A 16371-nucleotide genomic window follows, 5' to 3' on the forward strand; every position below is an offset into this window, starting at 1 on the left:
GAAGACCTTAAGGAAAGTTCCCAACCCTACAGTCCGATACGCCCTCCTGTGCGAGTAAATCCTCTGGAATTCCTTTCGGTTACCGTCTGGACACGAGCATAGGCTTCTATAGGCAAGCAGTAATTTACTTCGTCAAGTGTCGTGTACTGTACACTGATGCTGGGGAAAGCTTTCTGCCCATGCTCAGAGGTCCTATAGTTCCAAGTGTCGCCGTTTAATATAAAGCGGCAGCGTCGCATCCTGTGCAGACGCATCATCAAGAGTCACATCCTGCACGCGGGATCGCCTGGCTTCGATTGGTAGCGAGTGGGCTCCGTCGTCTTGACATCCCGCCTAGGCTCAACCTAGAGGGGACGTGACTTTCCAGGGCTGTTATAATTTTCGTCCCCGAGGTTATTTTATTTTTCTTGCCGAAGTGCGGTTCGGAAATTATTAACGATCCCTCAACGAACTCCGGGAACGAGGCTCCTGATTGGGTTGCAAGCAGTGTCAGTTATGATGATGTCAGCAAAAAATACCAAGGAAGATTAGCGTGGATTCTTCTCTTCGCAGGAGCCGGTGCTGCAGGGGTGTGTATTTTGTTATATTTCGAATAATCCGAGCCCCTCGATTTGAGAACAAATAGGGGTGAGTTTGGTAATCGGTCCGGGCATCCTCTGATGCTGACCGAAGTGGCCAATTTTCTGCAAACGTATCAATTTTCTTTATGACGAACTCTGAGAAAATGGATTCAGACAAGAATTTAAATTGCCAAGCAGAGCAATTTCTGCAAATCGGCCTCTAGGAATTGCCGCCTTTGCATTGTGGCCCTCCGGATACATGCAGAAATGCTCCACTGCTTAGTCATACGTTTCCTTTTTGTTTGTCTTCCGCATCCTCGGTATACTACTTCGAACTAAGCATGGAGGCTTTATATAACTGTCATAGGGCATACCCCCTGCCCATGCAGTCGGCCGTGAATTAACCTAAGACTGGCTGGACAGTGGTGGTCATCATATATTGCAGTAGTGAATTATTCTATATGGAAGTGACATCTTGGATTTATTCACCCATAATGACACACCATAAATTGGTGCTATGGTATGTCTTGGGGTTGGACTGCTCTGAGAAGCTGTACTGTAGCTAAAAAGGCATGTCTCATTTGTGTGAAACCATCTTTTGCTATTGCTTCTGAATCAGAAAACCTATGGTTTCCCTCATACTTTAAAGGTAAAGGTTCCCCTTGACAATTTTTGTCCAGTCATGTCCAACTCTAGGGGGTGGTGCTCATCCCCGTTTCCAAGCCACAGAGCCAGCGTTTTGTCCGAAGACAATCTTCCGTGGTCACAAGGCCAGTGCGACTTAGACACGGAACGCTGTTACCTTCCCACCGAGGTGGTCCCTATTTATCTACTTGCATTTGGATGCTTTCGAATCGCTAAGTTGGTGGGAGCTGGGACAAGCGACGGGCGCTCACTCCGTCATGTGGATTCGATCTTACGACTGCTGGTCTTCTGACCCTGCAGCAGAGGCTTATGCGGTTTAGCCCACAGCGCCACCACATCCTTCCCTCATACTTGCGGAGCATAATATTGGAAGCCCAGTAATTATCAAAACCGCTTGTTTTGACTCAGTTGTGTGCAAAAGTGTTTCCTTTTGTCTTTCAATCTTTTTTCTTAGCATACCTCTGAGATGACACTTCTGATGTAAGAATTCTTGTCTTGTTCGTTATTTCATGTACTTTTAATATCCAAATTCAAGATGCATTTTTCTCTACAGTCAGGAGCCCCCAGTGCTGTTGTCTGTCCGTGAACAGAAAGTGCTGCAACCCATCCATTGTTTCAGTTGCTTGTTCCGTATGGTGTCTTGTTATGTGATGTTCTTTTCAAAGGAACAGACTAGAACTGTACCTAATATTCTTGGCTGTCCCATAGAAAGAGATGCCAAAGAGTTTTGTTTTCCTGCTTTCAACTACAAAGGTAGATGGAACACCCACAATCTTCTTCAGCTGAAATTTTCATCCATTCCCTCTTCAACCCACCACATCCCCATCCTCCCCGTAATCTTTTTGTCTCTTTTAAAAACCAGGCTCATGGATATGTTGGTTTATATATTCAAAATGTATTTGGCTTTGAAAATGGTCAAAGCACCAGCTTTTCCCATGCGTTCTGGCACAAAACCTTTCTTGCCCCTGGTGAAATAAAAGGTTGCAGAAGCCCTGCCTTTCTCTGTAATTGCCCTGAGGTTACTTTTACTTTTCCTCTTGTTGCCTGCTTTGTACCCATTTTTGAGAAAGTTACAGTTCTGCAGAACTGTAGGATAGGAATCTCTGTTTTACCTCTTGTTATGCCTCTGTCGTCTTGGCTCAAACAGCTAATGGTTGAGATTTTTATCCATCTTTCCTATTCTTACTTTCCACACCTGGGGGGCAGTCCCTTCCTCTCTTAACAGCTAATGCCTGCCAATTTCTGTTTATAATTATATTTTTTTGGGGGGGGGTCCACTTAAGTGCAAGTATGCTAATGAAAAAAACGACCTCTTCACATCTCTGCCATTACCTGTCTTGTAATAAAATATTTTTCCTTCATTATGTGCAGCAGATGATGCTTATTTGTGTATGTGTTTATATTTTTCCACCCAAACACAGAGAAGAAATCTGGATAATCTCTTGCTTGGCTAACTATTTATTGCCTCTATCATTGTGGGCTCTGGACCATGTCAGTGCAGATCACTACAAATATAGTAGACCACCTCTGTGTCACAACATTCTACTGTTTTCATAACCTTTGAGGAAACCAACCCTAAATCACATTTAGAGGGCAGAAAGTACCAATAAAGAGAGCAAATACAACTGAGATAATCAAACAGAAGTATGCAATGCAGTTAGAAACTAGAAGTGGTCTAATATGGAGCAAGGGAGCTTTGTGGTCTTCCATTAGACAACTACAATAGTCTGCTTTTTCTCTAGTGAATCTAGAACACCCTATGTTGAGAAATGGCTCCTCATTAATTGTTTTTAATGAACAGAATGGTTCATTTATGAATGTTGCTGGAATACATTTCGTCCTAGAAGATCAGATCTACCTTTCTCACTCATTGTGATTTTTCCATTATTTATCATGATGTGTACCCCACAGTTGTAATTAGGATTGCCAACTCATTTTCTGAGTTTTTACAAAACAGAAAACACCCACCTTTATTTGCATTAAAGAGTTAGGGGTGGATTTTCTTCTTGCATCATTTGATAATGTTTCAAGATGCTGGAGACATGGTAAAATGTTGGCAACCCTGGATGTGACTCAACCAAAGTAGAGACACTGTATCTGCATGTACATATATCTGTGTGCCTTTTTGTCTAGTGAACAGATTGTGCAACTCATTTGGAAGTCAAATGGCAAAATGCAGTTCCACCTTCAAGATAACTCACAAGATTATTTGCAAAGAGAAAAGACAAATTAAAAAAATAGTTGAACCTGTATCCATCCCCTGCCATAACAATTTTTTTTAAATAAAAAATAAAAGTTCAGATAATCAATCAACTCATCATGGATACAGTGGTGTACCCTTTTTGTGCTTTAACTTCCACCCCAAGTATATATTACAATATAATCCCATTAGCCATACTAATTCCTGTACAGTGTATCACTAGAAGTGCGGAAGAGCTGATATGAAACACAGACATTGATAGTGTTCAAGCAACAGATCTGCAGCAGAATCCTGCCCACAACAGCATAGTCTTTGCTAGTCCAGTCTAATAGATATGTATTTCGGGAAGGATGTATTCTGTATTGAATGAGCTTTAGTTCCCAGTGTGACGTAGTGGATAGAGTGATGGACTACGACTTTGGAGAACAGGGTTTGAATCCCCACTTGGTCCTAAGAACTGCTGGGGGAGTGGAACTGGTAAAATCATTCTTTAAATATCTCACTTACTTTGAAAGCCCTGTTAGGTTTGCTATAAGTCGACTTCGACTTGAGGGCACAGAAGACATGCACACAACCCAAAGAAGCAAATGTCCCTCACACCACCCCCACAAGAGCTCGCCTTTTGCATTGCTCTTCGTTTACTTGTGGGAATTATAATACAAAAATGCTTTAATATGCTGAATTTTTCCAATGTTAAATTGCTTTTGGTGTGTATTAAAATACATACAGTACTGATATTAGGATTGAACTGAATGATGTTTTTCTGTTTTACAAGTTGTAGGACTGTTCTGGTTGGCCATACATGTGCATAAAGAAACACACAAATAAAGCATCATTTTCAAACACACTGACAGTAGGTTGTATCCAATTAGGCACTTTGCTAATGTCATTAGAGGAAGGTGGTTAGTCCCTCCCCTTATTGCTACAGCCAGCTGCATGTCCTCAAAAAGATTTTGCCTCTTTTAAAAAAACTAAAAAGAAGGGGGTATTTCCACAGTCAACCACATTCTGTGAATAAAATAAGGACTCATATTCTGTGTCTGTAGATAAACCAATATATAGGACTAAGATGTGATGCTCCACAAAGAATTGTTTAATTTTCTCTGTTTATCTATGCCATAGGTTCCTGTGATACCAATGCAGCAGATCTGAAAAATCATGAAATTTGTATCAGCAATAGCCATAGTTTGGTGTATGTTAATATCACCGTTGGAATCTAGCAAGGTGAGCAAGTGAGATGGGACAAAATGTACGCAACAGGAGAGTTGATACATGATACTAAACCATGGTTGGAATAAGCGTGAACAATGCCTGTTGTGGATGAGCGAGCATGAGCCTGAACAATGCCAGATGAAGTATTTCTCTATATTTATAAGCAAATGGCCATCTGGTTTCTAAGGCCTGTCTGCAACTTCAAAGCTTGCATTAGTTTACATCTAATTTTTATATATATTTATATTTGTATTTACATACTTACTTTTTCTAAGCACAGATATGGACATACTAAACATTTAGCATGATTATGTCTATGTAGTGAGGTTTCAAGGCTGGCTGACCGATGTTATCCGGGTTCTTGCTAAAGCATATGGAACACTGACATCTCTTGTGCACTTGCTGTGAATTAAGCCCTACAGAAAGCATATTGGTACTTGATTTTGAGTAGAAATGCAGTGGATCAGGCAGTAAGATGCGGATTGCATTTGGCTGCTCTAGTTTTTTTGTAATTAGCAACCAGCGGAGTCTGTTTCTACAGGAATTACACATCTTTTCCTTCTTGCTACTTAAAAAAAATATAAAACAATTGAAAAAGGAAATTACCATCAGGGAATTCAACTGGTGATTATGCTGTGGATGTTTCATTTTGTGATGAGGGACAAGATTTGGGCAAAGGCCTTGCAGTCTGCATCATTTGCTTCTCATTATATCCCATCTCTAGGCCTTTGAGGACATCCGCTGCAAGTGTGTTTGCCCCCCTTACAGGAACATTAGTGGGCAGATCTACAAGAATAATGTGTCACAGAAGGACTGGTGAGTCAACTGTCAACTATTGTTCTATAGCCTTCAAGCTGATAACAACCGTTGCAAACTGTAGCAAGGAGATGGCCAACATGTGGCTCTCCAGCTGCTTTTGAACTCTGGGTCCCTTCAGCACCAGCAAGCATAGCCAGTCATTGGTGATGGGAATTGTACTTGAGAGTAACAGGTTTCCTGTCCCTGCCATAAAACATAGTTCTTCACGTCACTGTTCCTGAAGATCTCTAGCATGAAGCCCGGTTAGCTATCCGCCAGTATAAAAAGTCAGAGTTTGTGGTTGTTCCTTACTGTTTCTGGTTATAAAGTTGTTGAGTTTATTTTTAATGAATTTAGAATCACCAGAATGCTAATGTTATCACCATGCAAAATGTCACAGCAAAGCCAGGTAAAATGAAATTGTTATTTAAATGTTGTGACTCAGATTGTGGGAGTTCTCCATCATGAATCCAAGATCTTGAGTAGATAGGAAAATAAACTGAGGTTTCACAATATCTGGCTGTTCAAGCCTGATGTGTTTTTTTGTGTGTGTGTATTTTAATTATTTAATTACTTGATCCAGGGGATGAGCCTGTAGTGATTGGAGTTCTGGTCTCAGGACATTTATGGAGCCATAATGCATTGGTGATATTTTGGAGAATGGGGTGGGGAAGCAAACAAGAAAATGGCTACTCGTTCCTGCCTGCAGAGATTTTCTTCAGAATTTTTATAGAGGGAAAGCATTGATCAAAGCGGGGAATTTAATTCTTGTTTTGTTTTGGTTTTTTGTAGCCCTCTGCAATCTGGGGGGGCACACATTTCTTTCTTAACAAGATGTATTTAAAAGAATACATGTAGGGGATCATTAGCTCTACTTAGGATTCCTTTGAGTATTTTGGCAAGTTGATTTCACAGCCTTAAGGGTTGTAACTGAGACCATGGAAATTTTTAGGGGAATTCCAGTTGTATTCTACCAAGGCTTATAACTGTCAGGAAAAAGAATTATTTTTAAAAAAACCACCCCTTTAAAGGATTTTTTTTAAAAAAATAGAATTTATTAGCTCTTTAAGTAATTTAGTCATAATGAAGATTGATTTGGGTGACACATATGTGTGGTGCTTTTGAAGCAAATTTGACTGAGAACAATAGGACTTACTCCATAGTAAGGGCCAAGCTGAGTATGATGTGGGCCTTATGTTGTCAAAACTCCTAAATCTGTCTAAATAATAGTAATTTAAAAAATTAAAATTCCAAGGCTCTCATTCTGGATCAAGATCCCAAAAGTTGAATCAGGAGTTAACCATCTCCATTCCTGCTATTTATCTACAGAATACCCTCTGTGCCAAAAAAACCCCACTGCTGCTATTTGCCTGCATTGCTTAAAATCATCGTCATCATCATCTGTGAATGTCTAAAGATTGCACATATTACAAAGTTAGACATGATAGAGTGGCAAAATTAGTGCACTGGTCATTATGCAAAAAAAAATTACTTGCCAGCCTCCAAAAACCCATGAGAATATCAGATAGAGGTGTCAGAAAATGATGAAGTAAAGATCCTGTGGGATTTTCAGATCCAAACTGACAGACACCTTGAACCTAACACACCAGGTGCACTTTCCACAGTAGTAACAGAACGAAGAAATGTCCAGATCATTAACATTGCAATTCCAGGGGATGCCAGAGTTGAAAATTAAAAACTGGAAAAACTACCGTATGTTAGTTTTGAGTATGAAGAGAGATTCTGTGTGTGAGAGACCTGGCAATCAAAACATCTCTCATTGGGGCTTTGGGAACAATATCAAGAAATTTCACACAGTACTATAAGCAGCTGCAGGTCTCAGAAATCACACCATCAGAGCTACAAAAAACCCGACAAGATTAAGAACAATGTAATACTGTGCCAATATTTAACAGACTCTTAGGTTTTTGGTTAAAATGTATATCTGTCATATAATACTAGTCAGTGCTTTTATAAAGTTGACTTTGCCTTGTTTTTCTTAATGATAGAGATAGATAGATAGATAGATAGATAGATAGAGAGAGAGAGAGAGAGAGAGAGAGAGAGAGAGAGAGAGAGAGAACTCTCCTTGGGAAGAACTAGGCCAGTTTACATGAAACATCAAAGTAGAATTGTTGAAACCCCTGTACTTAACATGAATAAGCAATTACGCTGCTATACACTCAGTTGTTTCTGGTAGCAGGGGCAGCTAAACATACCAGAAAAACTCTGTTCGTTGTTCAGCAATATATCTGAAACAGGATCTCTGCTTTGTTGCTGTCCCAACAAGACAATTGAAAACTGAGAATTAATGATTCCTGGTACTGTTGGGAAAGGAACAAGACAGAGAGCCTGGCCTGTTGCAGTGTTAAATGCAAGGTGGATGGAGGCCTGAGAGGAGTCAAACAACGGTGGTTGAGGAGTTGGGTGCAACACAGTAAACCAGAATAATGGAAACTACCATTGCTTAAACCCAGGAATTTCTAATTACCCTCTTATGTATGAAACTTTAAACCAACTTCAGACTATGGTTTAAGGTGCTAGCTTGTTTTCAACTTGGTAATCATTGTTTCTATTTTTTAGTTATTTTTAATCAGAAATCTTCACTTCCACATCTAACTACTGTGTGCCATGAAGGATGGACAGAAGGACATAGACAGTTGGGCAAACAGTTTATCTTATTGGTGTGCAAAAAGCTTGGCTTGCTAAGCCAGTGTATAATTGTTTTAATCCAAACAGTAGATGAATGTTACAAGAAACTCCATATCCTCCGGGACAGATTACTTACATCAGCCTTTCATAACCAAATCTAAACCCACGTAGCTATTTCAAAGTGCTAGTTATGACCTAAGAAGTCCTACGTGACTTGGGTACAGGTTCTATGAAAGAATGTATTCTCAAGTACATGCCCACCTGGGCTTTGAGATCTACTGGAGAGGTGCACTTTTCACATTCTCACCATCTTCATCAGCCAGTTTGGTTGGGAACTTGAATGAGATTCTCCTCCAAGGCTATTCTTAGTATCTGGAACTCTTTGCTAAGAAAGGCTAGGTTAAACCTTTGGCAGTTAATAGCCTCAGATCTCAGGATTAGATATGCACATTGTAGGCAACAGCTCTGCCCTCACCTGCCCGTCACAGCAGAACAGTGGAGAAGGAGCCAATGAGAGGACAGAAGGCGGAGCCAGGGGGGAGGGGGCTGGATATAAAGGCTGGTGTATGGAGTATGAAGAGAGATTCTGTGAGTGAGAGACAGTGTGAAACTTAAAAGTGAACTAAGAGTGAGTTAGAGAGCTGTAAGAACGCCGAATGGAACAGAGAGTTAATAGAGTTTTAAAGTTAAAGTAGAATTGATTCAAATACATGTGATTAGCAACCTGTGATTTACCTATTGAATAACAATCAGATGTTAACGTCCCTGATATAATAAATGGCTTAAGTTTTAAAAGCACACATGTCTCCATGATTCAATGGTATTAGAGCAGTAATACCTGGTGGCAGCGAAGAAAGAAGAGCGAGAACCTCGTGAAGGCCTTGGGGGGAATAGGGGCTTCAGAGGGAGATCGCAACAGGCTTTTACCATGGTTCAGTACAGTGTGGAGGATTAGACCTGCAGGTATTGTGCGGGCACCCTAAATTCTGTGCCCTGCCTTCTCACATGGGCACCCTATCAGAAGCAGCACTGTGGGCCGCCCTGCCCCCCCCCCGAGTGGGCACCTGCAGGAAGAGCTGGGGCACGGAATCCAGGATGCCTGCACAACACCTGTAAACCTGATCCTCCAGAATGCATTGAACTATGGTAAGTGCCCATCTGTACTCAGGATTTTAACAGATGTGCTGATTTTTCTCTCTGGTTTTTGAAAAACTAGTTCTAATATTTTAACCAAGAACATTAAAGTGTTTTAATTTATTTTTTTACTTTAATAATATAATTACTTTAATTCTATATCAATATTTGTAGCTTTATTGTGTTTTAAATTTCTGATGTTTTTTAAACCTGTGACAGTGAACTACCTTGGGTTAAATAACAGAGGAAAGGGTAGTGTGTAAGCGAACAAATCTATGTCCTCCAGCTGTGTTTGACTGCAACTTCTGTCATCTCTAGCCAGCATGACCTCAAAGGTTAGAGATACAGGGTTTTTTAATCCACCATATTTGGAGGGAGCCCAGTTGGTAAAAATTCCCTTATGGAACTTTTGACATATCTCAGATACAGCAGGGGATCTCTTATGTGCCCATCAATCATGCTTCTTTCTCACCACTGCAGTAACTGCCTCCATGTGGTGGAGCCTATGCCAGTGCCGGGGCATGATGTAGAGGCATATTGTCTGCTGTGTGAGTGCAAGTACGAAGAGCGAAGCACCACTACAATCAAGGTAAACGATGTGTCCACGTTTTAGGCTAGACTTCTCTGTGTCCTCCTCTTCCTCCACCTTTGGGTTTTTCTGTCAAATTCCTGACAATTTAATCCAATTCAGACATTACAGTGGCTGGAGATGATAGGATGGAGGGCACAGGCATTGTGCCTTAATTTCTGATGAGGGCGGAATGGGTGGAGGACAGGGAGAAACATATAACCATACCCCCATGTCCCACCCAGGCAACCAGAACTTTGTGTGTTGAGTACACGTATCTACAGAGGAGCTTGTGAGCACTTTCATCTGAAGACACTTGCAGAGAAATGGGAGGCAGGGGTCGCAGGGATGACAAAATTGTACCTGGGTGTCTTCATGTAACTTACAGACAATATCACTTGCCCCTCACTTATAGGCTTCACTGCACACATTTGCGCTGAACACATGATGGTCTGGAGGATTTCTGAGTATGGTGAGAGGATGAATTATGTGTGCCTCTATCCCCACTGTACATACAACCTTCTAAGGTCTTTATGGCTTATGACCTTTGCAGTTTCCAGGATAAGTGAAAAGGGCTCACAATATGGCTATGAAGAAGGAAACGCTAAGAGAGTATGTTAGACAAAAAAATTCTGTATACAGTATCTGAATGTCTAGTTGGTGGTTCTTCTACAGGTCTTTGGTTAGAGTTAGAGGTGAGACCCCTGAATGTGTATATCCATTGTATGTGACCACCGCAGAGTCCTGTCCCGTACAATTGAGCAAACCTGAGATTCAGAGAAAAATGTTAAGCTATTTTTAAAATTCGTTTGTAGAATTAGGCATCTGCTAAATTATGAGGTGAAAGATACATTGGACTGGTTACTTAGTATCTCTTAGTACTTGTTTCAGTTTTAGCACTGTCTGTGCCACCAACCTGCTAAGAGATTATACCGATTCCCCTTATCACAATGTAGAATGGATTGATTAGTTACATCTGCATCTTGCTTTGTGTCCAGTGGCTCCTGGTAGCATGAGTCTCCCCTTTGTCACTTTTCCATCAAACAGTCATCTGAGATAAATCAAGCTAATGGATTGTAACTCTGCCCCCCCCCCCCCGGGAGATTGGCCTTGGAGTATCATAAGACAGTAGTTGCTAAAATGTTGCTCTCTCAGTTCAAGAGTAAGTAAAATAGAGCCCTTTTATTTCAAGAGCTTCGGTTCTCTGTATTTCTCACAACTCACTACAGTGGTTTGGTCTTCTGGGAGTTGTGGTCCATTTTCCGCCTACTTATGTTGTAGTATAAGTAATAGGCTCACTGGTTTGTGTCGTGGTTCTTGCTAGAAGTATTGGCTTAAGAATTCAAGCCAGGAGCTTTGCTGACTTTTTACCCCTGACTTTGCACAGGTCATCATCATCATTTATCTCTCAGTGATTGGAGCCCTTCTACTTTATATGGTTTTTCTGATGGTGGTTGACCCTCTCATCCGCAAGCCTGATGCTTATGCCCAGCCCCTGCGCAATGAAGAGGAGAGTGAGGTGAGACTGAGTCTTTGTTATAAACACAGAGCAAATTGGTCTTCGTTTTGCTTCAAGAGATGACAAAAAGTGTCACTGTGTAGAGACTCAATCCTTTTAAAGCAAAGGCGGGCATCTTCAGCCGGGATAGGGGGCAGTAGCTGCCACCACCAAGGTTTGGTCATGTATCTGCATGGAGTGGCAACCTGCACTCAGAAACTGGGATAACACCCTGGGCCCCTCTAAAAATTCGAACTCCTGCTATATCTCTCAAAAAATGTTGGCTTTCCACAGTTTTTAAAAACAAGAACTGTGGAAAGGACCCACCCAATGCAGTATAGCCAAAATCTAAAGCAATCTTGCTTTAGAGGAGAATTGGTATTCCTGGAGGCCTCAAGACTGTTATGTCTAATTTTTAAGCAAAGAAATGTTGGGGGAAAGAGCAGTTGGTCAAGGAAGGTCACCACTGCATGGAGATGTTTTTTTTTCCTTGCTAATGATGAGATAATTTTCTCTCAAGTATTTCAATGGGGCGTATACATATAAACATGTGCTATGTTCCAAATATCCTCCCATATGATAACACAGAGGATTTCTGCGGTGCATCGGCCTTTTCTTCCATGCCCTGGCTGTGTCAGACAATTCTTCTTTTGGTGTTGCAGGATACCCATTCCTTGGCAGCTGTGCGTCCTCCTGCTGGCAGCAGGGCAAACACGGTGCTGGAGCGAGTGGAAGGAGCCCAAGAACGGTGGAAGCGTCAGGTCCAGGAGCAGCGGAAGACTGTGTTTGATCGGCACAAGATGTTGAGCTAGAGATTGCTTGGAGTTTGCTGTCCAAAAGAGAGGAGCAGCTGCTGGTTAGCTAGACAGATGTTTTCTGTTAGCCAGTCCCAGTCCCTAAGGCCTGTAGTTTAAGTGTGTTGCCCCTGCCCTTTCTTTCCTGGTTGTTTTGTTCATTTTCTTCCCCATTTCAGTCCCACTGAGTAAGTGACATTGAGGAAAGCCACTGGTTATGCGTCCCAAGTGTTCTGAACCTGTTAAGGCAGGAGCATCCGCCTCATCTGCCCTGCTGTCTAAAACTCTGCTTCACTCAAAAAAGCTTGAGTGTTGCTGCTTAATTTCTGTGTGACCTGTGGAAATTGGGAAGACCAAAATTTAGTTTGTTTATTTATTTATTGTTTATTTGTTTATTCAATATATATACTGCCCACACTACCCAAAGGTCTCTGGGCGGCTTACAACAATTTAAATACAGTAAAAGGATAAAAAGATAAAACAATTAAAATGCAATTAAAAATACAGTGTTCTAAAAATTGCCATCAAGATCCACAGTTGATATTATTTCAATTAAAAACCACCTGGAACAGGAAGATTTTGACTTGGTGCCAAAACATCATCAACGTTGGTGCCAGGCAAATCGGACTCGGGGTGGCGTTCCATAGTCTGGGTGCAGCTGCCGAAAAGGCCCTTTGTCTACAAACCGGCCCTCTTACCTCCTTGAGGCATGACTCTTTCAAAAGGGCTCCCTGGCTAGATTTTAATTGACGGGTAGTTTCATAGGGAATGAGGCGGTCCTTCAGGTATCGAATTAGTTGCAGCCTATCTAACTGTGGAATGGTAGACAGTGGCAAATATTGCCTAGTATTATAATCTGCTAAACATAGGTCTATCTTGACAGTGAAAAATGTGGTGGTGGGTTTTCTGTTTCTTTGTTCTGATTTTCATCTGACCGTGGATACATTATTAATCAAATTAGAGAGGCAGTGTCTGTTTCATTAGTGTGAAGCCTTGTGTAAGAACCTTCACAGCTGCAAGAGGCTTACAGAAATGTGGTCAGGTTTGAAATAGAGATTTGCCTTGGGAGTCTGGCATTGGTCATGAACATAAACCTTCAATGTTGAATCTTTCAGGAACTCTTTCAGGTTAGCTAACCATGGGCCAAAGAAACACAAACAAATGAGTCAGCTTGTTCACATGTAGTGTTAACCTTGGCTTTGCACAATGCTTGCATGAGAAGCTTGTGCAAGGAAAACTGTAATTCCGCATGTAGAAGGTCTCATTTGCAATGTAAAAACTAATCTCTGTATCCTATGAAAGTTATTTCATGAAAAACGAAAGGAAAAGGTTCAGGTTTGAATTTGGCTTTATAGATGTCAGTTCAGATCTGAGTATTCACGTCTGCAGTAACTATTTTATCTACATCAATTTCAATTTGACTCACTGCTCAGTTATTTCCAGTGCTAGGGCTGGAAAAAGTTATATTTTTTCTACTACAGCTAATTCTTTGTAGTTCAGAAAAGTAGCCTGTCCAAGCTGTGGACGTTATGTCACATGCAACATAATTCTTAACAATTTGCCATGCTAGTTGCGGGATTCTGCACATTGTAGTCCAAAACACAAAACTTTGCAAACTCAAGACAGGTAAGATTTTGCATATACCATCATTCCGGACCCCTGGTCTCTCTGTCTAGGGTTGTTGCGAGTTGGAGTCAAAAACATCTGGAGGGCATCAGGTTGCTTATCCCAATGTACATATTTGTTCTTACCATGTCCACAGTTGAGTGCCCAGGCACCTTTGTGCCACTAGCAAAGGGAAGAAACGTTGACCTTGGTCCCTTTTCATAATGTAATGTAATGATTTCTCAAATGAAAACATTGCCAGCAAGATTTCTTAAAGGATTCTTCGCATGAGAAAGTGTTCTTTATATGTTAAATGATCTGTTTTATTTATTTAGGAACCTCTGGCATATTAGGCCAGTATTTGTAACTATGCACATATTTCCATTAAACAAAGGAACTGGTGTGTAACACTTGTGTCTTGGGTGGTATGGATAATCTTTTCAGGTTAAAAGAAAAAACACCAAACCTTATTTTAGAAAATGGTTAGACCTATGTAGCAAAGGATATACAGTGGTACATTCGGAAAATGGTATCCCCTATGGACGATCTTCGCTGGACGACAAGGTAATTTCCCTACTGGAATGCATTAAACGAGTTTCAATGCATTCCAATGGGGAAAGGCTTTTTGCATGATGATGATTTCGCTTAACAGCGATTTTCCCAGAATGGATTATTGTCATCGTGTGGGGCACCACTGCACGCAAAAGACTATGAAACTGTCCCAAAATAATGCAAGCTTTAATCAAGTCATCACAATCTCTAAAGGAACTGTTAATTAGTTTTTGAAGGGAAGAACATACAAGGGAAATGCATTTTATTTCATTTCAGCCATCTTCTATTTTCTCATGGCACATTTCTGCAGTTAAATACACAGATGAGACTCAACTGCTCCCTCATGTGGATTGTCTTGTGGTCTGTATAAATCACTCTTTTCTATAACCATGGAGGCATTTTGTCATTTTAAGCCAGTCAATAATCTCTTTTGTCAAATTAAAGTTCTGGTCAATCAAAATAATACTTATTGAGTGCCCCCGTATTTTTATTTGTACTTTTGCTGTTGACTCTGCAAAGCAATGGGAAGGAATGTTGATGGCATTAGTTCATGAAAGCTTTACACCATCATACGTTCGTTAACCTTTAAATTGCTACCAAAGTCTTTATTGTGAGGGAGAGGGAGTGGCTACAACACACTGGCAGAGCAATTCTCAGTGGGATGGAATGGGAAATCCGCCATGAAGCTGTTGCCCTGTCAGGAGTCTTGTCAGCTGCCAAGGAACCAGGAAGTGAAGTGAGAGATGAAGTCCTGTCAGTTTGTCTTCCTGTGGCAATCCATTTTTCAATTTGCTCGTGTGTGTGTGTGTGTGTGTGTGTAATTGGCTGTCAAGTTGAAACCAACTCATAAGCAGCCCTAATTGGAGTTTCAAGGTAAGTGAGATACTGTATTGAAGGAGTGATTTTACCATTCCCCACCACCACCAGTAAGTTTCTATGGCTCAGGAGAGTTTTAAACCCTGTTCTCCAAAGTCCTAGTCCATCACTTTATCCACTGTACCACATTGGGAATCTATAGGCTGCCCTTCTATAGAAGTTAGAAAATAGCTGCTTCTGCATGAGAGTGTCATAAGTGAAGGGCCTAATCCTGGGCCTCCCAGTGAAATGGAGTGGGTTTAATTCTAGTGGATCCATAGCTCCCAACTCCAAATGCTCTGCATAAGGGAGCTTACTACTATCTGCAGAAGTGTTCAGGAGGCTGGCTGTGGTAATCTGTGACAGCAGCAGCAGCAACAAACCAAAGCAAGAATTTTGTGGCATTTTAACAGTGGCCTATTTTTTCCAGCACATGGAATGTGTAGCCTAAGTAGACGAGTGTGGAATGGAGGGGGCAGAAGCAATAGATGGCCTCCCAGATCTCCCTGTATATTTTCTCACTGACACCACTCCTGGGGCAGAGTCTGAGGAAAGCCAGATAGCCCTGTGCTGTCCACAAAAGGGTGTGATTCCCAGGTGTAATGCATGTGGTGCAAGCATTGCTCAAACTACATAGAAATTCTCAGAAAGGGGACAATTGTCATCCACATCCCAAGTGGGGGCAGCTTGACATTCAGCTACTCAACACACCAATCTGCTACAAAAGGGATATTCAAAACCCAATAGTTTCTACTAGAGGTATCCACTGTATTTGGCCAAATGGGCCAATTCACAGGTATCTGAGTGATTTGGGGGTGATCAAGGGCCACACACAAGAGCCAAAGTTACACACGCACACACACCACACAAGCAACAGCCCAACAGGTTCTTCGTGTTCTGCCTGGTGCTTGTAAAGTTAAAACTTTCAAAAGATCATTAGCAATTTGAGGAAAAGGAAGATCAAAAGAAGTACACAGCATCTACAGACTGAGCTGCCTGCACCCAAAGTAAAGGCATGTGGCAGCTCAACCTCCCAGTAAAGCTTCATATCTCTTCAATGAGGCTGTAGGGATGGTTAACTTTCTACAAATCCCCTTGCAGTCATTTTATGATCCTTTTCACATAGCTGCAGGGCAAAAGATTAGAATTAATGTTTGCATTCATGAATATTCTTCTCTTCCAAGCTTGCTTTACTTGACTACATTTTTAAGATTAAGTACATATGAATACATAGTGAATGTGATTGGTATGGATGGACGCTAATATGAGCTTTGAGAGGATAGGCCATTAAGCTGGTC

The 16371-nt window shown here is 41.2% G+C and overlaps 1 protein-coding gene across 2 annotated transcripts; it reads left to right on the forward strand.

The window, feature by feature from the left end:
• The first annotated feature begins 77 nt into the window (after positions 1-77).
• On the forward strand, positions 78-14074 carry TMEM9 (transmembrane protein 9). Of its 2 annotated transcripts, none has more exons than XM_072997136.2 (6): positions 78-569; positions 4528-4629; positions 5342-5433; positions 9682-9790; positions 11157-11288; positions 11930-14074. In XM_072997136.2, exons 2-6 carry the CDS (start codon positions 4564-4566, stop codon positions 12077-12079), a joined length of 549 nt encoding a protein of 182 aa, XP_072853237.1. In that variant the 5' UTR covers positions 78-569; positions 4528-4563; the 3' UTR covers positions 12080-14074. The 2 variants fall into 2 exon arrangements, with proteins under 2 accessions (XP_072853237.1, XP_078249469.1); XM_078393343.1 differs by lacking the exon at positions 78-569 and adding an exon at positions 4180-4258.
• Positions 14075-16371: the final 2297 nt, after the last annotated feature.

Source organism: Pogona vitticeps, chromosome 4 (assembly GCF_051106095.1).
Source record: "Pogona vitticeps strain Pit_001003342236 chromosome 4, PviZW2.1, whole genome shotgun sequence".
Taxonomy (NCBI): Eukaryota; Metazoa; Chordata; class Lepidosauria; order Squamata; family Agamidae; genus Pogona; species Pogona vitticeps.

What these genes read in the sequence shown, in the direction of transcription:
- TMEM9 (XM_072997136.2), top strand. Translation starts at nt 4,564, where the DNA reads ATGAAATTTGTATCAGCAATAGCCATAGTTTGGTGTATGTTAATATCA. An exon ending in AATGTGTCACAGAAGGACTG is followed by an intron (nt 5,434 to 9,681) that starts GTGAGTCAACTG and finishes TCACCACTGCAG; the next exon opens with TAACTGCCTCCATGTGGTGG. An exon ending in GAAGCACCACTACAATCAAG is followed by an intron (nt 9,791 to 11,156) that starts GTAAACGATGTG and finishes GACTTTGCACAG; the next exon opens with GTCATCATCATCATTTATCT.